The sequence below is a fragment of the Salminus brasiliensis genome, chromosome 24 (assembly GCF_030463535.1).
Source record: "Salminus brasiliensis chromosome 24, fSalBra1.hap2, whole genome shotgun sequence".
Taxonomy (NCBI): domain Eukaryota; kingdom Metazoa; phylum Chordata; class Actinopteri; order Characiformes; family Bryconidae; genus Salminus; species Salminus brasiliensis.
The window spans coordinates 29,018,186-29,042,973 of NC_132901.1; the positions used below are offsets into that span (position 1 = coordinate 29,018,186).

The window sequence follows — 24,788 nt, forward strand, 5'->3', positions numbered from 1 at the left end:
TGAGCATCAATGAGTTTGGGCACCCTTGACCCCGTCGCCAGTTCACTGGTTCTCCTTCCATGCAGCATTTTTGGTAGGTACTGACCACTGCATACCGGGAACACCCCACAGGACCTGCTTGCTGATGTTCTGGAGATGTTCTGACCCAGTCATTGTCTAGAACCTCACAGTCTGGTTCTTGTCAAAGTGTCTCAGATTCTTACGCTCTTACATTTTTCCTCCTTCATCTCCTTCATCATCTTCAAGATCTGACTGTTCACTCACTGACTGATCTGTAGATCCACCCTTGACAGACAGGAGTCACTGGACCAGTGTGTACAGAGCAGGATCTGAAAAGTGGGGGACGTGTGCCATCTAGTGGTGGATTCCTGCATGTTAAATTTACACAATGAGGTCAATGACCCCACATGTCCTCCATCTTCAGTGTTGCACTGGAGCTATGAGGGTGGTGTAGTTTGAGGTGTAATGTAGCTAGTGACAGAAGTCTATCACCCATAATCAGACTTCTGTGACAATCCATGTTTGACTGCACAAGACCTTCAGGATGATTTAACAGGCTCTGGACTGCTGCTGCACTGTTCTACTAAATATGAACACACACATGACCTGCATGGAAGAGTATCCTCACCATAAAACCCAGCATCAGAAGATTTCAGGAGAACATCTAAACAGACCTGGTGCATTCTGGAGACGAGAACTGGGAATTAAAATAGGTCAAATAATGTTTTGCAGTTTTTTATGGAAAAAGGGTGAAAGGAAGACCTGTCCAACAGTTACGCATGTTCCATTTTATTATAGCTGTTATATTACTTGCCCTTGATACTCAAGGGCATAAGATAAGATAATATAAGATAAGATAATATAGTCCTTTATTAGTCCTGCAGTGGGGAAATTCTCAGTGTCAGCAGAAAGGGAGAGCAAGACACTCAGATACAGAAATGTAGATCAATAATTTACACTATAAACACAATATAAATATAGAATTAAAAAGAATTAAAATAACCCCCATGTCACCATAAAGGCTCCTTTATAAATGATGTGGCTGTATTATTAATGTAAACAATATTATACACGGTCTGGACGGACCGGGACATCCCGAGTTCCCTCCCCCAGCTGACATGAGCAGAGAGGGTCATGGCGTACTAGTGAGAACCGACAGGGGGCAGCGTTGTGCTTTGGGCGACCCAGCCCTCCCCAGCCCTCCCCAGCCCTCCTCTTCCGGGAGCGTTTGAAAGGGCTGTGTGTTTTCCCCTGAACTGAACTGCAGCTCTGCCGCAAACTCACCTGTAACTCACCTGTAAATGACCACCGCCGAGCTCCGACTGAAGCAGCAGCAGCAGCAGCAGCAGCAGGAGGATATTTAAGCCCCCTTATTTATTGCAGGTGAGGTATCTAGCCGGATCATGTGTTGCTCGCCGTGCAGCACGATGGCTTGCTTCAGCGCGGAGCTGCGGCTCGTCTGTGTGACAGTAAAACACTAATCGCGTCGGAAAAGTTTCTTTGACAGGGTTTAATGTTGGGTCTGAAACATGGGCTGAAGTTTGTGTCTACTCTGGGGAGAGCTGGGTCACGTCTGCACTGGCGAAGTTCGTGAAAATGATCAACTGGTGGCAGCTGTAGTGTAAAACTTCAGACTTTGGCCTCGTCTTGATGGAACTGTCCGTTCCACCTTAAGCGGTGCGGCAGTGGCGGGCTGTGCGCTCAGGCGGATGGGCGGAGCTGCTGGGCGGAGCTGCTGCTTTTAAGGTGGAACGGACAGTTCCTACTGAAAGTCGTAGCTAGCTAACTTAACCGAATTGAACTGCATTAAATTCTTATCTAGTTTAGTTTTGCTTCTGAAATGTTCAAATGGGGTAACAAACTTAGTTAATCGCTAGTTAAAAATATATTTATATGTCTAAATGTCTAGTATGCTGTTTTCACCGATATCGTTTAGCTAAATAAGCTGTTAATGCTTCTTTATCCACTGCAGTTACGTTTCTCATCAGTGTGAGGGAATAATAGTGCGATTTTGGTGTGAATTTTAAACGAAAGGGGGATTTCGTGTACGTGTTCGTGGCACTGAGGCGAGCAGTTTCCTTATTGCTGCTTAAAGGAGCCGCGCGCTGACCTGCTGTGTGTGTGTGTGTGTGTGTGTGTGTGTGTGTGTGTGTGTGTGTGTGTTAGAGTGGGCAGTGTTGGCCTAATAACCCCAAACTGACAGAGGTGAGATCCCTGACAGTCCAAGTCCAGAGTCTGTCAGCAGCCTTGTCCCAACATCCAACCTCCTGCTGTGAACTGAAGTGGCACACGTCCCGTACCAGGATGGATGACCGCCTGGGATGGTCTAGTGGTGCGTTGGTGTGCTGTCAGAGTTAGAGGAAATACGGGTTCCTGACTCGGACATTGCGCGTGAGTGAATCAGGTCGTGATATCCAGTGGGGTAGTGGAGATCGTTTCGAGTCCCGGGTTCCTAAATTGAGGTGACCCTCAACCTTGAGCATGGCAGAGAAGGCCAGAGAACCAGTATAGTTGTTAAGAAGATAAGACAACCATTTTCACCATTTGTGTCAATGGATGAAATTCCTTTAACTACATTTCATTTACATTTACGGCGTTTAGCAGATGCTCTTTATGCAGAGCGACTTACAAAGTGCTTTCCTATTTACCCAAGAAAACCTCAGCTAGTTAGAATAGACTAATAATTCAAAGATACCTCTAATCTTAGACATTACTAAACACAAGACAATAAGGTGACCATAGTACTCTTCTCTTAACCTGAGTACTCTCTGAAGAGGAGGGTCTTCAGTCTGGGTTTGAAGACAGTGAGCGTTGGACTCTGCTGTTTGGACACCCAGGGGAAGTTCGTTCCACCACTTCGATGCAGGACAGTAAAAAGTCTGGACGCTTGTCTTCCGTGGATTTTGAGGGATGGTGGGTCGAGCCGAGCCGTACTTGAAGCTCAAAGGGCTCTTGGTGCGGGTCGGCTTTTGACCATCGCCATCAAGTACGGAGGGGCTAAATTCGACCTCCATCTTTAACCCATCCGTGCAGTGAACACACAGAGTGACGGGGCTGGTGAGGATAAAGGGCCTTGCTGAAGGGCCCAACCGTGGGAATCGAACCCACAACCCTCTCACCAAGAGCCTAGTGGTCTAACCTGCTGAGGCACCGCTGCGCCAACGTTACACCATTACCACCATATAATGTTGCTGCTACAACAAAGCAGTTAAACGTGACCTGCTTGTAGTTCCAACTTCACAAGTGGGAAGTAGGAACTTCCGACTAGCGCGTGAACTCGTGTGAGCAGTCCAAGTCCAGTGTTTCCTAGCGGTGTTAGTCTAGCATCTAAAGAAGCTAGAAATCTGGGGTTTGTTAGCAACCCTAATCCGTAAGTGTTGTAAACTAAAGGACTTTATTGCGATGAGATTAGTGACGGTCTGTGATGTGTCCAGTAGCCAAGCACATGGGGACGTACACAGATGATGTCAGCTCATGTCAGACACCAAACTGATGGCGATGGGATCGGTGACCGTCTGAGTCCAGGGTTTTTCAGCATTGTTAGCCTAGCATCCATTGTAGTAAATCTAAAGCTGTGTTTGTGTTACTTGTGCTTCCGTCAGGCACCGCAGTCTTAATTATAGCCGGATAATTAGGATGTGGTGTTCTGTCTATATCGTGCAGCAGTACTGGTTAGTTGTAAGCAGGCTGTAGGTATGTTTAATCCCTCATGGTAACACTCAAATTTGCTGCTGGTCTAGGTCCACCTGTCCTGCAAGTTTTACTTGATGTGGGCTTCTCAACATTGCGATGGAGGTTTAACCCGTCACATGGTGATGTTATTCAGCTTTTAGGATAACGAGTAGCCTATTTACCAACACTGTTCATAGCTATGTTACAGGAAATGGACACAGCACAGTTTTTCTAATATATATTTTTTAGTAGTTGTAGTAGTAACACAGATTACGGTATTCTAGCTCATGGGTGTGGTCATTCATGCAAAAACCTTTGTTTAAAATCATTAAAAGAAATGTATTGTGATGGGGCAGGTACTGAATAGTAAGTAATACTGGTGCTTAAATACAGCATCAGAATTTATGCTGATCCTGGCATTTAAACGTAGTATCGGTGCTGATAATCAAATACAACATTATTGTACTTTAAATACAGTATAATCTGTGTTGATACTTGCACTTGCATACAGTAACAATACTGTAATTATAGTAACGCTGAGATTTAGTATTGTATCAGTGCTGCTAGTGGCACTTATGTACCATGTTCTATCAGTTATTGTTAATGTCAGAAGGGTATCAGTGCATCCCCAATTTCAAGTAATATTTCCTATAGAATTGAGTGTCTGCTGCGTGCCACGTATTGCACGAGGAGTTCTGTATATGACTTTGTTCTAAACACTGCCTCGGGGTTGGGTGAGGTAATAAAACTCTTGAAGAGTCTTGCCTCCTTTCTTACTGGACAGGAAAATGCATTGAGTTGAGCCAAGATATTCCTCCTTAATTCTCTTTGACTGACTGCTTCAGCTCGGAAACTGTTCTACTACCCAAAGCCACTGTTGTGGTGTAATCAGAAAGAAGAAGAAGCTAATTGGCCAATCCTAGATCAGCAGAAAAGTGAGATGAATTGCAGCTTCGCTTACTGTGTCTGCGTTTGCTTGCAGGAATGTCAGAGGCTAGTTTTGAGTCACAGGAGAATGTCTCGGAGAAGGAGCGATCAGACCCAGAGGAGGAAGAGGGTCTGGGGAGTTCCAGCCAGTCTCTAAGCCAACCAGAGGAGACTCCAAACAGCCTCTCTGATGACGTGCACATGACCGAGATCGATATAAGTGACAGTAGTGAAGTTAGAGGCCTTGATGGCAACCGGCATGGCGAGGAAGTGGAGCATGCTGAGCAAGCCCAGAGATACAATAGTGCAGCTCGTAAGGACGCTGAGGATCAGGCTAGTAATGAATCTCCAAAGGATGCAGTGCCCGCCCAGAGTGGCGTAAAGGTGACCCAATCGGCCGCCGCGGCTTACAATCGGGCTTTTTTCTTTGGTTTCTGCCCTGTCTGCTTTGTGCTGTTGCACTCTTAAAAATTAAGGTTCCTACATTTTGACTTTGGCGTACTGTTCCAAAGAAATTCCTCATTTGTTGTCAGAGTGTAAGATTACAGGCAGGAGGCTTTATTAGAATGATTTATTAAAGGAATAGTTTAGTTAAAAATCAGTTAAACCTGATTGATCATTGACCCCAGATTCAGTCAATCAGCCAAGACCTGTTTGTTTCTATAGGACTGGTGATGCTAGGCTAACATTGCTAACAAACACTGGATAAATACGTACCCTAAATGTTTTTAACTGTTTGACTACATCTGGGGTGATTAATCATGATTATATTAGTTTTTTCACCAAACTGTTCCTTTAAACAAATTCCTGTGAATGAAGAACTGCCTGAACTACAAGCAGCATTGCTCTGCTCAAGCAGAGACAATCAAACGGTGCTGTCCTCAGGCTGTGCAATTACCGATCATTTAAAGCCCTATTTATGGCCTGTGTTCTCTCAAAAACAGTTTAACAATGTTTGCGCATTACTACAGAATTATAATCTGTTTTTTTTTATTTAAGGAATGCAATCACCAAGATGATCAGTACCCAACGTTTTTATTCTTGTGTAAATCGCACAGCTCTGCTCTTTCGGCTTCTCTTGATTTATTTTTTTTCTCTTTGCCTTCTTGTGGGTGCTTCTGGAATTGCTTTGTGGGTTTGGGTTGTGGTTCAGAGGTGTTTGTGTGGTGTTATATATATGTTTTGTCATTCCTGTACACCAAATCGGAGTGTTTGTAAATATACAGGTTGGTGGTTCTTCCGGGTGGATAACTCGCATTCGATCGCGGCTGAGCAATTCAACTGTAAGTATAAATGAAATAAACTGAAACCAAAGTGGAACACTGTTACCTTCCAATCCCAGTAGGGGGCGCTAGTAATGTCAGGCGTGCCAGATATGCCCCATCTAGGAAGTAAAACTCTCTGTAAAAGCTGCCTGTCCATGCAGTTCTTTACATTTTTGGCCACAGTATAGCTCAAACACTGGATGCCACAGAAACCCTGGAGAACACTTAGGGGAGCCCCTATAGTGACATAAGGTGTGGCCACCAGAAAATATACTGAGGCCACAAATGAAGGCTCTAGTGACCACAAAAAAATATATGTTGAGGCCATGAGATATATTATTTTAAAATAAAATACAAATCAATGTTCACATTAGTTTTCATGCTTTATTCAAATGAACCATCATGTCACCTTAGAGGCTCTGTGTTCTCCAGTACAGAGCAGATCAGGTCTAAGTGTTTCCCGTTCTCAGCAGTAGAGCCTCTGTAGAGCTGAACCCAGTGAGGGAAAGGGAAGCTCCAGGTTTGCTAATATCAACAACTAGTTTAAACTGAGTATTTAGAGCTGCTCACTGTATCAGAGTTTTATTATTTACTCTCTACTTACTCTCCAACACTGTTATCCACCCGGAAGTGAGTGTATTGTTATTGTTCTGTAGCACTGGTTCGTCCAATAGTGTCTGTGTGGCGTTTTTTTCTTTCTTTCTTTCTTTTTTATTTCCTTTTTTTTTTAAATAGGGAAAATCTGACGCACAATACTTGGGTGCTTATTGAATGATTTTTGAGTGTGTGTGTGTGTGTGTGTGTGTTTAATGCCTCTTCCAGTTTTTCTCCTCGTTATACAGGCCTCACATTGCAGTAGAAGTGTACAACATTGCAGGGTCTCTCAGGACAATAGCTGCCACACCCGCAAAAAGCCATGCGAGGAGAGCAGCCTCACGTGCTAGTTACATGGTCCACAGGGCACTCGTGCGCTATTGGCTGGCACAGTGCCTTACAAACACTGTCCAACTGATGTATTGGTGTCACCCAAGTTCCGGTTACTCCTAAGGGGCCCGTATCCTAAACCTGTTTTTTTCCACTCAGTGAGCTTCATTGTGTCATTTATATCAGGGATGTCTTTATCCAATCTAGTGTATGTGACTGATCCAAGCATATTTTAGTGGACTACATATGAATAGACTGATAAGTACATGTGTTTTAAAACTTTAATACCCTTCACACACTTGTTTAAAGAAATTACAACCATATTTTTAATGTCCTATAGGAAAATCACCTACCAAATGGCTATTGTGACAAAGCTTTGCTGAAGCAGAAGTGCTTTTCAAGTGAATTTATGGGTTTAAATCCTTCCTTAGTCATGGCAAGCAAAGAGAGATCAACAGAAAGTGGTTTGCTTTCGCAATTTGTGGCTCATCGGTGAAGCAATGTCTTCGTGTTTGAACAGCTTGATGTAAGGATGCAAAGCATGTTACATTTTACAGGACTTCTCCAACCTTTTTCAGCCTGACCTGAAGCAACTGGCTTCTATTATAAGAAGTTTTTTCGTCAACACTGTGTTCTAACAGCAAGTGACCTGAGCAGGCGCACTACTCTGCACAGTAGTGGGACTTCTACTTTTTCTTTTTTTTCTTTTTGATCATTTTTATGTTTTAGGAAAACTTGAATCGGAAATTACATGGTTTAGTTGTTCGACAGTGACAGGATGCCAAAACCTAGTCTGTTATTTGCTGCACAATAAAGCTCTACTGCATGCCTGAGGTGATCTGTGGAGGGTGGCAAACAGCTCCATTAAAAGGGAATGGACAAAACTCACGCAATGCACACTTGCTCCAAGAGTGTGAAGTGCAGCAGTGGCCATTGCAGTATACCGAAAGGTGATCACAGTAATACACTTGCTGTAAAAATAAGCAACCTATCAAGTCTGTGAGACTTTATCTTGAATCATGTTGCAGTGAAACATCAAATTTTCATTAATTCTCGGCCGTGCAGTAGTCTCGTAATGTTAGTACCTGTTCTACGCTTTGGCTTGGCGCTTCAGAGAGAAGACAATGGCAGTCCCTTCAGTCTGGCTGATCGGATTGCCTTCGTGCCTGTTCCCTCTTCTTTCTTTCATGTGTATCCAAGCAACTGAACTCCGGGGAGTTTCCTGGACTTAGTGAGCAGAACTGGATTGCTCAATATTGTAGCACAAACATCTTAGCCTGTTGGTAACCACCGCTGTGGTCATTTTCTGAGGCTAGTTATTTTGTTTTGGGGCTTAAGAGTTCCAAAAGTCTGTGAAAGGATACTTATAAAGAGTGCAAGACGTCGCTGTAGCTGTCAGTACGGTTCTGTATGTTGTGGATGATCCCGCCAGGGTATTTGCAATCGTTTCATTCAATTTAGAACATTTTAAGGAAAACTGACCTCCTACCTTACAGACATTTAGATGGCTTTAAAAGATTCATGCTGTGCGTCACTGGACACCGTGCGCCGCTTTCACCTGCTGGACACCTGAGCAGCCCCACCAGGAGATTCAAATCTCACAGCCGCTGAGTGGACACGGATCGTACTTTTGTTTTGCATGCCAGCCGTATGTTTGAGGTTGAACTTGTAATGTCATAATAGCTCTTAACTGTAATATCCCGTTGCGTTCACACTTCTCGAGTGCAGTAGAATCCAAGTGTTAAAGCTTGATTGGCAGTAGGGGTTCTGGTTTGAGCTTTTCATGGTTTGATAACGTAGTGCATCATTTTTAAAAGCTTTTGTTGTTTGAACAGACCTTTTTCAGCATGTTTTGTGAAGTGAGATGAGAGTAAACAACCTAAATCATATCATTAGTTCATTTTAGGCTCAGAATGTTTTACTGCTACTGCCCTTCAAGCTTCAAGTATGGCTCGGCTTGACCCACCATTCGTTAAGGTGTCCCCTGGGTGTCCGAACAGCAGAGTCGCTCACTGTCTTCAAACGCCGTCTGAAGACCCTCCTCTTTCAAGAGTACTTGTGCAAAATGTAGTGTCAAGTATTATTTGTGTTTAATGCTTAAATACAAGTAGTGTTTGAGTAGTGTCTAAGCTTGAAGGGATCTTTGTATCCTAGTCTATACAAACTAGCTATGGGTATTTTCTGAGTAAACATTGAAGCACTTTTGTGATAATGTAAATGTAAATGCTACTTTAAATAAGTTATCCACCTGGAAGAACCACCAACCTGTATGTTTACAGACATTTATGATTGGGTCTGCATTTGACTTTTTGGGTGTGAAGTTATAGTTAGGGATGCACAGATCCGATATTAGGATCGGATATCTGTCCCAATATTAACAAAATTAGCTGGATCGGGTATCGGATAATTAGGCTGATCCATGGAACTGATCCTTTCACTTTAATTTGTTGGTGTGAGACTGGACTAAATGTGCAAAATGGAAATTTAGTACACATATCTGTGTTAATGTATAATATTGTATAAAGTAATGTTTAAGTCAATCCTGATGCCTTAAGTTTCTCCCACATGGTGAGGTATACGGTTTATTAATTCAGCAATGGTATCGAACTGGTATCGGGTATAAACCAATATGCAACGTTTATGTATCGGTATCGGAACTGAAAAAGCCGCATCGGTGCATCCCTAGTTATCATGGCATTTATCTTTGAACTCTATGAACTCTTGAACTTTATTGGTTTGTGTAATCTAAGTATAGGCCTGATTGGCAATAATGAATAGAGAGTAGGAACATGAGCGCATTATTAAGATTTATTTTTGTAAATTGTAAACTAAGTTGAATTGTGTTTTTGGGCTTTAAGGAGAACTTCATGGCTCTCTTTACAGTTCTGTTATGAAATGACTTCTAGGAATCCACTTAGTGCTGTCTCTAGAAATGTCAGTTTGTGTTTACGTGATCTTGCTTGTTTAGCTGCATTTGCATAGAGAAGGCAGTTAAATTCAGACGCTGACCTGCGTACGTTGTGACGTTAGTGTTTGAGCTGTTGCCAAGTTCAGTTCTCCTTTAGTGTCGACTATAAGACCTGCGGTTCTCAGCAAACCCGTTAGTGTGCTATTCGTAGTCCTCTTAGTTGTTTGGCACTGATGTAATATCACAGGCACACTACTTAATCTCATTAGCAAAGCCACAGTCACCGCCTCAGTTCTCTCTGACTGCTGTTATTTGTGAGCTCCTCTGTTGTGTTGGTTCAGGTCAGGTAGTGGGTCATTACCGATCATCTGCTTTGACTTTGAAGCTGAGAACTAGACCCAAGGTGACCGAAGTGGCGTGTGCTGGGCCTACACTGATCAGTCATGCCATTAAAGACCGAGTAATATTATGTAGACCCGAACAGTTCTGACCTGAGGTATGTACACAAGATCTTTTAAAGGTGTCCTGTCCTATTTTTAGCAGCAGATCCTTTCAGTTCTGTAAGTTGTAAGGTGGGACCTCCTCGAGCATCAATGGGCCCTGAAGGTTGTTTTTATAATATTGTAATATTACCAAAGACTATAATTCTGCAGCTAGGAGAGAACATGGTACACCTGGTTTAGCCAAGCTGCTCTGGCTGCACCTTCATATTTCTCATAGTACCTGACTGAATAGGTTACAAACCCAGTGTTTGCCAGATCTACAGCAATGCAAAAATGCTATCTTAAAAGTATTGCCGTGTCATAAATTGTACTGGCTTTGGAACTGGAACTGTGGCAGGTGGTATACTCACTGAACATTAGTGAAAACAATGTGTTCGAACTGGAAAGCTGAAGCGTTCTTGGATTGCTTTATTATGGTGTGTTTTATTTTGGGTTATCATGGCACTGATTCTGGTGATCATTTCAGATTACAGCATCTTTTCTAGGTCATGTTGTCCATTCCAGTCTCCAGGTGTTAAAAATTAAGTAAGATTACTTTATGGGGCATTGTAGAGTCAAAGGAATCTGAAACAGAGGTCAACAGAGGCTAAAACAGTAAAAAGCATAAAAGTGAAGGTGAACTTCCTTTTCGTTAAAGATGGAAACCATCTGTATGAGGCTTTTTCCGAGCATTAGCTCTGGCTTTAGCATGTGTATCACAGTATAGCTGGAGTGATAAAATACAGCTTGTTACACTGCATGTCCAAAGGTATCCAGATTACAGATTTGTAATGAGTAACTTTGGCTCTTTAAGGTGTCCCTACTGCTGACACAAATGTTCACACTCTGCTGTATAATCTCAATAGAAAAGCACTGACCAATAGAATGGGACACTGCAGCAGCCCTAAGGACATTACTCTGAGGTCATCGTGCCCAATGCTGAGTGTGAGCTAGAGGGGTATAAAGCCCCCAGTATTCGGCTGAGGGGTTCTCTGGAGTGATTGAGCACCATCCAATATCTTTGGGATGAGTTGGTGTGGCAAAACTAGCTACTTATCCAACATCAGTACCTGACCTCACTGTTACGCTCCCTCTTGTGTGGCTGAATGCAATCAACTCCTCCTTCCCAGCTGATTAGAGAAACAGCATCCTGCTAGCTGAAGACGCTAAAAGTAAGTAACATAAAACCAGTGTATTGGTCTGGGAGCTGTGGGCCAATACTGGTGTCCGATCACTTTATTTTATTATTTGTAGTAAAATTAATACAATGCAGATATTTTCATCCAGTAGTCCAGCATCACCTAAAACATCCAAAAACCATCAGCACACATGCAGTACAGTTTATTACAAATGTAAATCTGGGTATTTGCTCTTGTGATTGTGATATTGTGCATTCCAGAGCATCTCTGCCTAAAATATATTTTTGAAACAGGACAGAAGCATACTGTCAATGTCTGAATAAATCCATATACCTACCCACCCACCTACCGATCTTCTTTCTTTCTTTCCCTCCCTCCCTCAACTTCCAAGTGCACCTCCTACTCAGAGTATGTTCCTGCAGCTCTTAAAATCAAAACTCAGCAGTCTTATCTCCAGCATGGAAGATGAAACATGATCTAATTGTTCAATAGGATTTTTCTTTGCCTGCTGGTGCCCGGTGATGTAATCAAACCTCAGAAGCAGTTTTAGAGGTGGTGAGAGTTGTTAGATTGTTAGATAGCAAAATGATATGATTTGTGTTAAATATGACTAGCCACATGAAGTAATAAGATAAAAAAAGGTCTGTAATTGTTGTTGACCAGGAATTGAGATTTCAGCGTCTGTATCTCTAGTGGTGTGTCTTTGGGATGCCAAATTCTGGTCAGACTCTCTGCTTAAAGGCAGCGGGGTTTGACAGGAGAGGAGCTTATGGCTGCACTGACAGCCCAACTTCCCCTGGAGGCTTTTTGCCGTAGGCATTGCCATGGAAACAAGTTTATGGTGTTACCATGGTTTGATGACATGGTTCTTTTTTTTTTTTTTATCTAACTGAGAGAATCCTCGGTCATTTGGTTTTGTGACGCTAATTATTTTCTTTTGTTTTCTGGTAGTGATTTGAATAAGAGCATTGGCTGTTCCTGACATCCCTCATTAACATTCCCATTTTCCCTGTGAAAGTGCTCCAGCTAACCAGGTTTGAAACAGCCTCTCTGTGCGTTTCCTGGCAGTATATGTCTGTTATCGAGTCTCTCGATAACGTGGTTATGTAATGTGCCAGAATGTGGAGGTCAGGAGGCAGATCTGCTTGAATGTCAGCCTGTCCGAAAGTCATGTTTGTGTGACCTAACTAGAAGTATGTATGTGTGTAGGTGGCTATGGCAGAGGAGGCCCACAGAAGCCCGGCTGCCGAACTCTCGGTCACCAGCAATGGCGAAGCGGACACTGGTCACGAAGAAGTGTTTCAGCGGGTAAGAAACGATCTCTAAGTGCTGCCCTTTGACTCCGACTACTCAAGTTTTAGTGCTTCGGTTCTAAAAAACACATCACAATTATTTTCTGTAAGGTATATATGAATGGCTTTTGCTTAAAACGAATGGTTCTTATTTCTTCTTTTGTGTGGACATGCATTTGCTATGCTTCTGTTCACTGGTGCCCAGCAAAACAAGAGGTTTTTAAGGTTACATTCTAAGGTTGCATTTGCCCACATGCTACCTTTGCAGCTCATAGCATGACAGTTGTCATAGCAGACAATGGGCCATGTTTATAACATAGCCCATAGCGGCATGGGTTCTCTCCTCTATAAACAAGGATTACTGACAGTTTGAAATCTGCAGACATGAAATCTGCTAGTATTGCGCTTTCATGAAACCTTCACAGTCATGCAAAAACCCTCCACATGGATGAACACGGTGGTAGACCTCCTTTTATGAAGCTCAAATGGATTTAATGATCTTTTCTGGAATGTTTTCAAACATGTTTGGTCTCACATGCGATTGTTGATGGTGACCACAGTCAGCTGGTTAACCTTGTATTTAAAAGCTGATTATAATCTGTTTGGGTTGAGCATCATGGTGAATGTCACAGCTACAGCTGAGCATTGATGGTTAATATTAATGAGCTCATTGTTAACATGTTGGTTTTATTTGGCTGATTGTAAGTTAATTTTAGAAACATATTGTGCCAAATGTGCAGTTAAACGCTCATCAATGTCCCCAAAATGACTTTGCAACAGCATGAAATGGTCCGCTCTGAATGGTGACAGCTTTGCTGGGATAATTAGACTCTATTTTAAGGCTCCTTATCAGTCAGACTGGATGCCTGCTGTAGCTGTTGACCCCCTACTGTCTGCCCTTCTGCCTTCCATCCATCATGCCAGACAGCACTCTGTTGCTTAAAACTGTCCTGGAAAGTGTTTTATTACCCTCCAAAAGCACAGGACCAAGGCTGATCACAGATCAGGCATCTTGCAGCTATCCCCAATGCCTTCAAACTGTAAGCATTGCCGGTGTCCTCTCTGGTTTAGTCTGCTCATTCATTGTTGGATTACATAACTGTGCCAGACAATCATCATAGGTCCGTCAAACTCCACTAGGTTTTATTACCATCACCTACATTACGTTTCTGATCCACCTGTGTCCAAAACGGCAGCTGCTGTAAATGTATATGGGGTGTCTCACATTTAGTTATAGTAACAGTGTATGACACTACCATCCCCATGTTTGGAAGCTGTTCCTATTTTTTGGTGGATGACTTTACACATTCAAGAAAGTATTAAGCATCAAGTCCTACTTTTATATCTTAATGTGTGTTAGTGAACTACATTAAGAACTACATGCGCTTGATCACTTATTTTTGTGCTATTGTTGGAATAGGACCTGTCACATGGCATCTCATCTGGACCAAACACATCACACACCCACAATGCACCAGACAACTATGGAATGATGCCAGAGGGCGTGGTTGAAGTAGGACCATACTCAGGTGCGTAATCGTATTCCTCAATATGTAAACCATACAAATCAGTCTGCTTTGTTGGTTTTGTGATGTATGTGTTTATTTTCAGTCATTTTAATTAAATGTCCAGTGAAAAGAGTCTAATTGGTTTTACATTGAAAGTAAAACTCTCAGTAAAGCTAGATTAGCTTGCTTTTGTTCTACTATCCAGCCTAAGAGATTGGAGACGCTCCTGAAAGTATCCTCTTCACAGAGGGTTGGTTCATGCATATCTAGAAGCACTTCACTTGTATGGCTACACGTCATGTATCTCTACGAGCGAGCTGCGGGAAGAGGAGGCAATTTGAATTTGAAAAGCAAGATGTTCTCGTGCCTCTAATGAGTGTGTGTGTCTGTGTGTGATCTTTATTCATTCACTGTCCCCTTTCATTACCATCCGGAGTGTTTGAATAAATTACTTGACCCCCCCCCCCTCCCCACCCTGGAAACCTGTCCACTCTCCTAAATAATGGCTGCCCACCCCACTCTTTTCACACTTGTTGCTCTTTGTTCATGTAGGTCGAGATTACCAGATAACTCAAATTCTGTGTTTCCATCCAGAGGATCAGTAGATTAATTTATCACCAAATCAGCCAAATTTATCACACACATGAGATTAGAGATGATAAAGAGACATGCCAAACACCACTTTATCTGTTGCTCTGCATATGCTTTGCTCAGATGCCCTTAACTTTCAGCTAGTTTTAGAAATGAACTCACTAAAATACATTTAAAAGTTCAAGAAATCAAAATTTTGCCACAAGCTTTGAGAAATGGCAGCAGTTTAATCTAAAAATGATCACAAAAAGGCAACAAAATCCTGATGGGTTAGTTAAGGTGTGGAGTTTGTGTTTATGGGAGATAGATATCCTTTTAAAGTGCCTAGTATCTGGAAGAGGTTACAATCTGTTCTTATAGCACTCCTGCTTTATGGGAAATGCCCACCCAAAAATCATTTTCTCACCTTTGTTTATCAGTCAGAGATGTGATGGGAGCGCGCTAACAGAAAACCTTTAAGCCCGGGGAGCGCTAACAGAAAACCCATCACACCTCTACATCAGTAATTGACAATCCAAGCAAATATGAAAATTATTTTTGGGTGCAGTCCCCTCTTAACCATGCTTGCCTTGACTCTCCGCTGCTGACCGTTTCCAGGGTCGAGGAGCCAGCCAACCTCACCCACCATAGCGGCCAGTCCTGCGGCAGCTAGCCGGCTAGCTCGCACGGCCAGCGATAGTCAGGTGGAGAGACAGAAAGGTACCCCTGCTGTAATGCTGCAGCCGTCCCGCTGAGATGCCTCTTCTGCACTAACCAGACACTGGCTACTCTGCTTTCTGCTTTGCCATCTTGAAGTTCACTCAGTAACTTGCAATGGCATCTGTTTTTAAAACCATTACAGTCAGTGATTAAGTGGGACATGCTTTTAAAGATCTGTAATGGTCTAACGGATAATTTAGTGTTTCCTATGCAATACAAAAGGCCCAGTCTGCACTTGCACCATCTAATTTGAACATGCTGATTTTAGTTTTTTTCTTTGTTGTATTTTGGATGTCAGAAGTGACAATTATTACAGTCTTTTGAATGTTTAAATGACCTGACCTGTAGCTTTGTTTTAAAAGCTGCTTTGGCTGAAAATTGCAATAGAAAAGTATTCGTTTCCAGTGTCCCCAGTGGTACTTAAATCAAAAATCCCAACTTTTCCTTATTCGTGTTAGGTTTTGACAGATGTTCCATTGCACTAATGACTTTCATTGCTTTGCGGTGTTCCAGTTCTGATGACTAAGGATCAGGTGGATCTGTTTCATACCTTTGTCTCGAGAACCTACACTTCTTTGGTGGCTTTGGATTCTTCTACCTTCTCTTTTAAATTGAATTTGAAGTCAGCATGTTGTCCATCTCCTGAAATCACTAACCTGTTTCTAAAACCAGTCATCAACACTTCAAATGACCTACCTTCTGTCCCTTTTCCCTGGACAGTATTAATAATGTGCCCTGCTTTGATCGGTTCCTGCTTCATCTCCAATGTTCTTGGGTTCCCTTTTGCAGTTCTGAGAACTCGTCTTGCTTCTTGCAGGTTTCTGCTGTGGGGACAGCACATACACTGTGAATGTCACAATGCTTTGCTCAGTAGCAATAATTCCTCTGCGTTGTATGTCAATCAGTCATAGCACTGACCACAGCTCATGCTATAACATTGTTATAACATTCATTTAACTTTAACTGACTTGCTTTAACTTGCAGACATGGAGACACACATTAAAATGCGGGAGACCTTTTGCGCCTCCTGACCTACTGTTTTTTATGGTCTGGTTATAAATAGAAACTGTTACTTTTAAGGCATTTAGCAGACTCTCTTCTCCAGAGCGACTTACAGAAGTGCTTCACTGTTTACCTCAGCTAGTTTAAATAGACTTAAACTCAAAGATACCTCTAATCTTGGACTCTACTAAACACAAAAATGGGTTCTTAACATTTGTAGATGGTTCTGTATAGCACCAAAAGGGTTCAACTACATGTTACAAGCCAGAGAACCCATTTTCAGTATTCTTTAGAACCCTTGTTATTAGAGTGTACATGACCCAAGGTTAGTCTTGTAGGCTAGGATGTGGCATTGCTGGTCCATGGATGCATTTCATTAACAGAAGGTTTTAAAATCTTACTCAGGTTCTTAAAAAAGGGTTATTTGAGGATGGTTTAAAAGGCAGTGGTTATAAAGGCTATACTATATATATATAATATTGTTTTTTGGATTGGTGTAAAATAATTTGTGGCTGGATCTACTTTGACAGGTCTACACGAATTTAGTTGTCTGGATGAGGCAGTGCTGTTAGAGCTCCGGTAATGAGGAATGGTATAACCATGGTACCAGTGCATATTACCCAGTCTTCTAGACCAAGGGTTTCCAATCTTATCTTGGCTGCTGGCTTTGTGGTTTCATCAGTAGGTCTCAGTCTTCAAACAGTTGACCAGGTGATTTCCTACTTTGTCTGAAGGAAAAACTGCTGATTGGAGCTGGGTAAATTGCTTTCCAGTGCAGTCAGCCACACCAGAACAAAGTGATATCTGTTATGACAGGAGAAGAATAAATATCCTGGGAAATTGACCCAGATTTACTAAATGAAGGGTGTGCCTAGGCTTGCTCTTTGGAGATCTGCCACCCTGCATAGTTGTTTACATCCGGTTCAGCTGATCAAGGGCCTTCAGAGGCAGCCAAATGCGGCAGGTATGTTAGATTAGGGTGGTGGATTCTGAAGAGCATGCTGAGACATTACTCGTCTGAACACTACTGCATTTTGTAGTGCTTCACTCATCTCATTTTTACCAAAAGGGGTTGTGTGTATATCTATCATTTCTGCAGTTTTCACTGTGGGAATATTCTATTAAATTGATCCAGTGGGAATTAAAAAAAAGTAAAGGGCAGAATTAACAAAAACAAGTCTTATGGTGGTTGGCTAATTTTTGAACTGTGAAGTGACCATAAATTAAATTTGCCCCCCAAATCTAAAACTGCTGTAAATCTTCATTGCTCTAGTCGTCTGCATAGAGCTACATACAAGTCCTAGGTCTCAAACCTGGAGGATGTGCATTTACAATGTTCTGTTTTTACCTAATTGTCTCAATCAATGTTTTACTTTATCAGATGAAATGGGCGAACAGCCGAGGAGCAGGTCGGTGGTCTTGGCCGATGACATGAAGAGCCCTGCCATGGAGAAACTGGAGCTGGTCAGGAAGTGGAGCATCAATACTTACAAAGTAAGTAAAGACTGCTTAAAACTATGTTGCCAAACTAACTTCTAGCCCAGGAGCTGGAGAAAAGGAGTGTTACTGTCTGGAATGGAGAGGGTAGGGAATAACAGATTCATTGTAGTTGTGGAAAACATGCAGAAAAATCCTCTGGGCGAACCAGTTTGTCTTAAAGGAACAGTGTTATGCAGCCAATACAATAAGTCTGCAGCTGCCACATTCTAGGATTTTAGGGTTAGAAACACTTGGCTGTGAAATTAAATTAAATTAAATAAAAACAGCGGTTTTATTTTAAATGAGCCCGATGTGAGGGAAATCTGTTCTACAACAATACCAAACACCCACTGGCTTTCATTAATAGCTTCAAGCAATAAACTTTTTGTTCTCATGTTTGCTAATTGTCAGTATACAACAGGTGCAGTAGACATCATTGTAGACAGTATGTCTATCTATTGTCATTTTTTTTATTATTGTGCATGCAGCATGCTAAATCACTAGCCTTGAACCTCTCTTGAAGTTCTTTTACACACTACACGCATCAGATAATAAAAGTTCTTGAATCCAAACTTTTTTTTCGGATTTGTATCTTTACTATGAACTTAAAATCATGCAAAACAGCATATTAATTCTGGGCTTCTAAATTGAGCAACGTGTTTGTCAAAAGACTGTGATGCTCATACATTTTCAATTAAAATACAAAAAAAGACTGCATTTTTTTATTATTATTATTACTGATGTTCTAATCTCCACACCTGTGTTCACTTGTTGCATGTGAAACTTTGACTTAACTTTACTGTACTACATTACCCCACAGTGCACTAAGCAGATCCTGTCAGAGAAGCTGGGCCGTGGATCACGTACCGTAGACCTGGAGCTGGAGGCACAAATCGAAGTCCTTCGAGACAACAAGCGCAAGTACGAGCACGTGGTCAAGCTGGCGCAGACACTTGCCACTCAGCTGGCACAGATGATGCAGACGCAGCGACAGCTGGGCGACGCCTTCGCCGATCTCAGCCTCAAATCACCTGAGCTTCACGTAAGTAGTGAACAGTAGCTCTGCACATCTGTGTATAAACACATGCCAGACTGTTGGTCAGTAAACTGGCTCTGCTGTCACACACAGCAGCTACCAAATACTTAGAAAACTGAGCGTTATCAGCCAGAAATGAACAACTGAGAGCACACAACAGCTCTTTCACATATCAGGCATGCTGAATAAAGTGATGTGCATGTAGTGCTAAAAATACTTAGTACTTTAGTACTGCTGCTTAACATATTTTAGCGTTTTCCTATTCTAACACACATTAATCCAACAGTCAGCAGTACAAACACTAAACTGTGCATGGAAGGGGTTGTTCTGGATAGATATAGCCAATATTTCGTACTATTTCGCTATAGAACCGCCACCCAGAACCGCCAACCGCCACCCCCTTCAAGAGTATGTCTTAGTATCTTTAGTTGGGGAGCATAACTGCATACCCCACCGTGCATCAGCAGTTGCAAGAACCCTACACACTCTACCTGACTGTTTTTATTTTTAATGCTCTGTTTTGCAAATAAGATGATTTTAATCTTGGTTTGTTCTTTACTGCCTGTACAAATATCAACTTTTGAAACCTTAAGATGTCTCTCTTCTCTATTTCTGTTGTTTTCTCACATTCTGCACTTTTTAGTGAGTGAGATGAGAATCCATTTGATAGAGGATTGTAAATAGTTCACAGACAAAATGTGCACAGAAATCCATGCAAAGCCAGAAGTAACTCATTTCCTCTTTTAATAATCAAGAGGGTTCTGTGATCCACTTTATTATTAATACTGGTGGCAGCGATTGTAGCAGTCACCTTTTTATTCATGCATGGTTTATGTGCTGCTGAATTATTAATGTGTCCAGAACAACAGCAAATTTTGAATACTTTATGATCTGTTTACTGAGGAAAAACGAAAGCCTTCAGTGGTTGGTGTGATATTTTTAGTGAGCTCTCGACTATGTAAAAATAGTTTTTAAAACATAGTTTTTATGACTCTAAATTACTGTTATATAATTGTCATTTCTCAATTATGTGAGCTGCATAAGTACATAAAAAACACATAATATCCATAAGCCATGTTTGTCTTTAATAAAGCAGTCATTTTATGTAATTCTTTTTTGGTTGAATGCTGTTTATAAATAAATAAAATCAAGAGCTAATTGTCAACCTGCATCTGAACTTTTTGTTTTTTTAAACCCTCTAGGAGGAGTTTGGCTACAATGCTGAGACCCAAAAACTCCTATCCAAAAACGGGGAGACCCTTTTAGGCGCCATCCAGTTCTTCATTGCCAGTGTAAACACTCTGGTGGACAAAACCATTGAGGATACCTTGATCAACATCAAACAATATGAGGCAGCCAGGTATGACTTTCCCCGGAAGCCCCTTCACATGCTTTACTTTCAATTAAGGTCTGTCATGACTCCCAGGTTTCTTTTACCTGTTTGTGTCATGGTTAACACTGTGATGGACCTCAGCTGAGTGTCCTGAGAAGTAGCTTTGTTAAAACCAATCTTTCTACTATGTGCTGTTTTGTAGTAAAGGCCGACGCTGATCTCAGCCTTATTCCTCCTCTGCAGGGTTGAGTATGACGCATATCGTACAGATCTAGAAGAGTTGAACCTCGGCCCACGTGATGCCACCACGCTGCCCAAGATTGAGCAGTCGCAGATACAGTTCCAAATACACCGTGAGAAATACGAGAAGATGCGCAATGACGTCTCCGTCAAGCTTAAGTTTCTGGAGGAGAATAAGGTACTTTTTGATAGGATTTCTAAGTATAACATGTATGTAGTGGAGTTGTACCCAGTTAAGGGTTTCATTGTTTGATTGACTGGCGTAGAAAACTGGGTCTTTTGATCTATCACACACCCCTGGACTATAGTTTAGCATTGCAATATCTCGGGTCCTCCCCTCCCAAATAATGATGTTCAAAAGCAAAATGACACAGCTGTTAGACGTTATACAGTGCAATATCCTCATCACTATGTTTATTCTGAGTTTTCCCTCAAAAGGTCATTGGCCCACATGTCCTCAGAATAATTTCCCATAGATTGAATACATTACACTACATTACAGAAATCGCTCACTCAGTCAGTCATATTTAGCAAACTTGTCCACTAGGGGACACTATTAGTACTTAATGACACTCTGCCATTAATTATGTTTAAAGTGCTGCGTTAAAATCTGTAAAGGATGTTTCAAAAAATATAAATATATATTTTTTAAAGTGCAACCCCAGGTTTTACTTTTGCTGAGATACCTACAGTTAACTAGAAACATGAATTATATTAACTGCAATACTATTGCAATTGATTGTAATTAAGTCTAAATCACTGGTAAACAGCATATGTATAAATATGTTCATGGTATGATCACCATCTTAGAAAAATTACAGTTTTATTATTTTTATATATTTTTTTATGTTGTTGTTATTATTATTATTATTATTATTATTATTATCATCTGACCCCTAAAGGAATGATAAAAGGGTATTTATTTGGTTAATAAAAGCTTTACTATAGTTCAAGCTTAAAACTATTTATTAATGGACGTTTATGTAAAGTGTATCCCATTTTCATTTATTTCCATCACTGATTCATCTGCTGATTATTTTCTCCATTTATTTTATTCCCTAATGTACAAATACATATTCGACAGCAATGCATTCCTAACAGTGCTATAGTAGTGAGTTATGTGTGTGTTATAGCATGTTTCTGCCCTCATAGTAATTTTGATATTTTTGTTTGTTAGGTGAAAGTTTTGCACAATCAGCTGATCCTCTTCCATAATGCCATCGCTGCGTACTTCGCTGGAAACCAGCAGCAGCTGGAACAGACACTCAAACAGTTCCACATCAAACTGAAAATGCCTGGGGGAGACATGCCATCCTGGCTTGAGGAGCACTGATCCATTTAAACCCCCCTTCTGAGACAGGTGGTATAATCCAGAAAGGGGCGGAGGCTACATGTCGTCCAAGCACTCCTTAGATACAAAAAACAGAAAAGTAAAAAAATACAAAAAAAAAAAAAAAGAAGAAAGCAGCCTCTCTTCTTGCCCTGTCTCTTGTTTTCACTTCAGGACACTAAACCTGTCAGGAAATGTAAAGAAAGTTGAATATGGTGGAGGGGAGATGAACCAGACAGAAATATTGATCTTTATCTCTCTGTGGTTTTTAAATGAGTGCTTCTCTCCTTTTGTCCGGGAGAAGGGAATTTTTTACTCTAGTAAGGGAGGGGTGAAGAGGGCTCTTGAGAGATTATTTCTAAATCAAAAGACATGCACTTTGTGGTATAAGAGTTATGACAAATCTAATAGTGAGTTGTATAAAAAAAATAAATAAATAACGATCCATGAATGTAACTCCAGTTCTGTAGCCACCTTTTAGACATCCTCAATGCCCTGGGGGCATCATCTCATTACCTTAGCTCACATACCAGAACTTTGGTGTTAAACCTCTCCATGCTCTGCCCACAAATGTGGTGTTTAGCAGCTGTTGCTTGGTTGGACAAAAATCTTTGTTTAAAGAATTATATTCACATCATAATGTTTCCAGTTTCCAGTTAAACTTATTGAATTTCTTAACTTGGTCATTATCAGTCTTAAAATATCAATATAAATAAAGAATAATAAATAAATGCTTAAGCAAGCAGTTCCAGTTCATTCTTTAATGACCGCTATAAAACCTGCACATTTATGAGGGTCAGAATTAAATTCCAGTCTGTGGTTGATATCACACTGAGCAGAACAGGGCCAGTGTATCTATGGCACTGGTCATGAATTAGACAAGTTATAATCTGATTGTGACATTTGCTCTGATGGTCTTCTAACAGAAGCTACAAAATAACACACAGTTGTGGGCGGAGCTTGGATAGGTCAGTTGCTAGGTTATTTTCATCCCTGTTTTTGATTTTGGAACTCGCCCCACTAATTTAACTGAGATTCTGGGAGTGAACCACTTCTGGCAGATCATAACTCCACCCCTTCACCTCTTCTCAAACTCTGCCCTTTCCATCAAGTGGGATGCAAGCATCCACAACATTCCCAGACAGACTTCAGGACGTCTCCTGATCTGGACAGCCGTGCCTGGCTGAGGGAGCAAGACAAATACTGAAATGCAGTCTCGGTTGACGCTACCGTTACCGGTTACCATTCTGAAACCGCAAAGAGGACAAATCCTTTTATCTTTGGCTTTAAATGAAATTGAAAATTAACAAGTGAAATTCTGAGGTTCTTCTGGATGAGAGGGAGGAAACCGGGCCTTACCTTTCTGACATTAACGTGCCTTTCTCTCTGTCAGTCGTGTTCTGTTTCGTCAGGTCTTGTCAGGAAAAGCACAAGGCTTGCACTGCCATGCTGTGGACCAATGCGCACGTACATACATAAATACATGTATATGCATACAGTATATCTGTACATATATGTATATTTCATAACAAAAGACCAGCAGTTCATTCACTCCTCTACTGACTTGACGTTCGTAACCACTTCTCCTTCCTCGTCCTCACTTTGCATTCCAGTCGTTAGACACTTGCTAAATCTGGAATTGTTTTTTATTATTATTATTTTTTTTTAAATATATAAGACGCAAACCAAATGAACTTGATGTGGAATACTGTGTTTGCACAAAGGAAAGACCAGGTCCCTTTGTTTGAAATCAGCTTTCTTTTTTGGTTGTTTTTTTGTCTGCGTCCTGAGGAGTAGATGCTTTCTAGACCCTCTTGTTCCATTGATTTTTCTTTTCTTTCAGCACATCCCAAAGCAATTCTATATTTTCTCACGTTTCGATCCAGGGTTTCCCATCGTAAATTGCTCTTAACGTCTTTAAAGATTCCACTTGGCATTATTATTATTATTATTATTATTCAATATGTACTGAATGTTTCATTAATACTATTATATACATACTGTATATAGTATGTACAGTATACTTTGTGCTTTAACACATCCCTGACCAATGATGTCTTTTCACACTGCAGCAAAAGTGCTTTGACACCTGCAGTGGGTTCTTCCCAGGACCTGAAAAGGGTCCAGATCCTCAGTTGTTATTATTGTTATTATTATTATTATTATTATTATTATTATATTTAAATAAATGTTATAACCATCTTTATGCTTTGTTTAACTTTGCCGTTCTCCGTTGGCAGCATAGCGGTACCCTTGTAGAGTGACCCTATGTAAACTGACACAATCTATATTTGTATTTTCTTATATTTTACTTTGGAAATTTTTTGTTATGGGCATTTTTTTTGGGGGGGGGGGTGTAATTGATGGCAATTATCAGGTATTTGAGTGAAAACTAAGTTTCTCAATATTGTATAAGACCTTAGGAGGAAAAGCATTAAACTGTTCTCCTTCTTAACTCGCTGGTTTGTCATGATCATTTCTTGGTTTTCCATTCTTACAGCGCTGGTCCTGGGGATCTCCCACCCTGGAGAGTTCAGATCCAGCACACATGCTCTACCATCCAGACACCCCTGAAGGCCTTCATGTTCTGGATCAGGTGTTTTACAATTGGGGTGGAACTCTATTCTGCAGGATGGTATACTCCTAAAAGAACCAGATTTGTGAGTGTTAAGAACCTTGATGTAAAGGTTCTTCACCAGTTTTAATAGAACCAAAAGTGGTTCTTCGGTGGCATTGCTGAAAGAACCCTTTTATTTTAGGAGGGTAGATCTGCAGGACCAGAGTTGGGTCAATTATAATGTTAACACTAGTTGCACACAATCTTTACTTCAGTAAATGACCAATAGAGGGCGCTCACCCTCTACATTACTCAATGAGACCTTCCCAGGCATCCTATGCAGAAGTAAACAGAAACAGTTTCTGGAGGGTACTGTTCTTTTATTGGGTCTACGTACAGATTTG

The 24,788-nt window shown here is 41.2% G+C and overlaps 1 protein-coding gene across 5 annotated transcripts; it reads left to right on the top strand.

Moving 5' to 3' along the window:
- Positions 1-1,228: 1,228 nt before the first annotated feature.
- On the top strand, positions 1,229-24,282 carry arfip1 (ADP-ribosylation factor interacting protein 1 (arfaptin 1)). 5 transcript variants are annotated; one of them, XM_072670138.1, is made up of 12 exons: positions 1,229-1,383; positions 2,167-2,391; positions 4,655-4,983; positions 5,826-5,882; positions 12,527-12,625; positions 14,030-14,138; positions 15,306-15,407; positions 17,791-17,903; positions 18,709-18,930; positions 20,127-20,284; positions 20,501-20,675; positions 21,675-24,282. In XM_072670138.1, exons 3-12 carry the CDS (start codon positions 4,657-4,659, stop codon positions 21,828-21,830), a joined length of 1,518 nt encoding a protein of 505 aa, XP_072526239.1. In that variant the 5' UTR covers positions 1,229-1,383; positions 2,167-2,391; positions 4,655-4,656; the 3' UTR covers positions 21,831-24,282. The 5 variants fall into 5 exon arrangements, with proteins under 5 accessions (XP_072526239.1, XP_072526237.1, XP_072526241.1 ...); XM_072670136.1 differs by lacking the exon at positions 2,167-2,391; XM_072670140.1 differs by lacking the exons at positions 2,167-2,391; positions 15,306-15,407.
- Positions 24,283-24,788: the final 506 nt, after the last annotated feature.

Excerpts from the sequence above, each read along its gene's own strand:
- arfip1 (XM_072670138.1), top strand. The coding sequence starts at position 4,657 with ATGTCAGAGGCTAGTTTTGAGTCACAGGAGAATGTCTCGGAGAAGGAG. Across the intron at positions 4,984-5,825 it reads CCGCCCAGAGTGGCGTAAAG|GTTGGTGGTTCTTCCGGGTG; the intron begins GTGACCCAATCG and ends GTAAATATACAG. Across the intron at positions 15,408-17,790 it reads TCAGGTGGAGAGACAGAAAG|ATGAAATGGGCGAACAGCCG; the intron begins GTACCCCTGCTG and ends TTACTTTATCAG.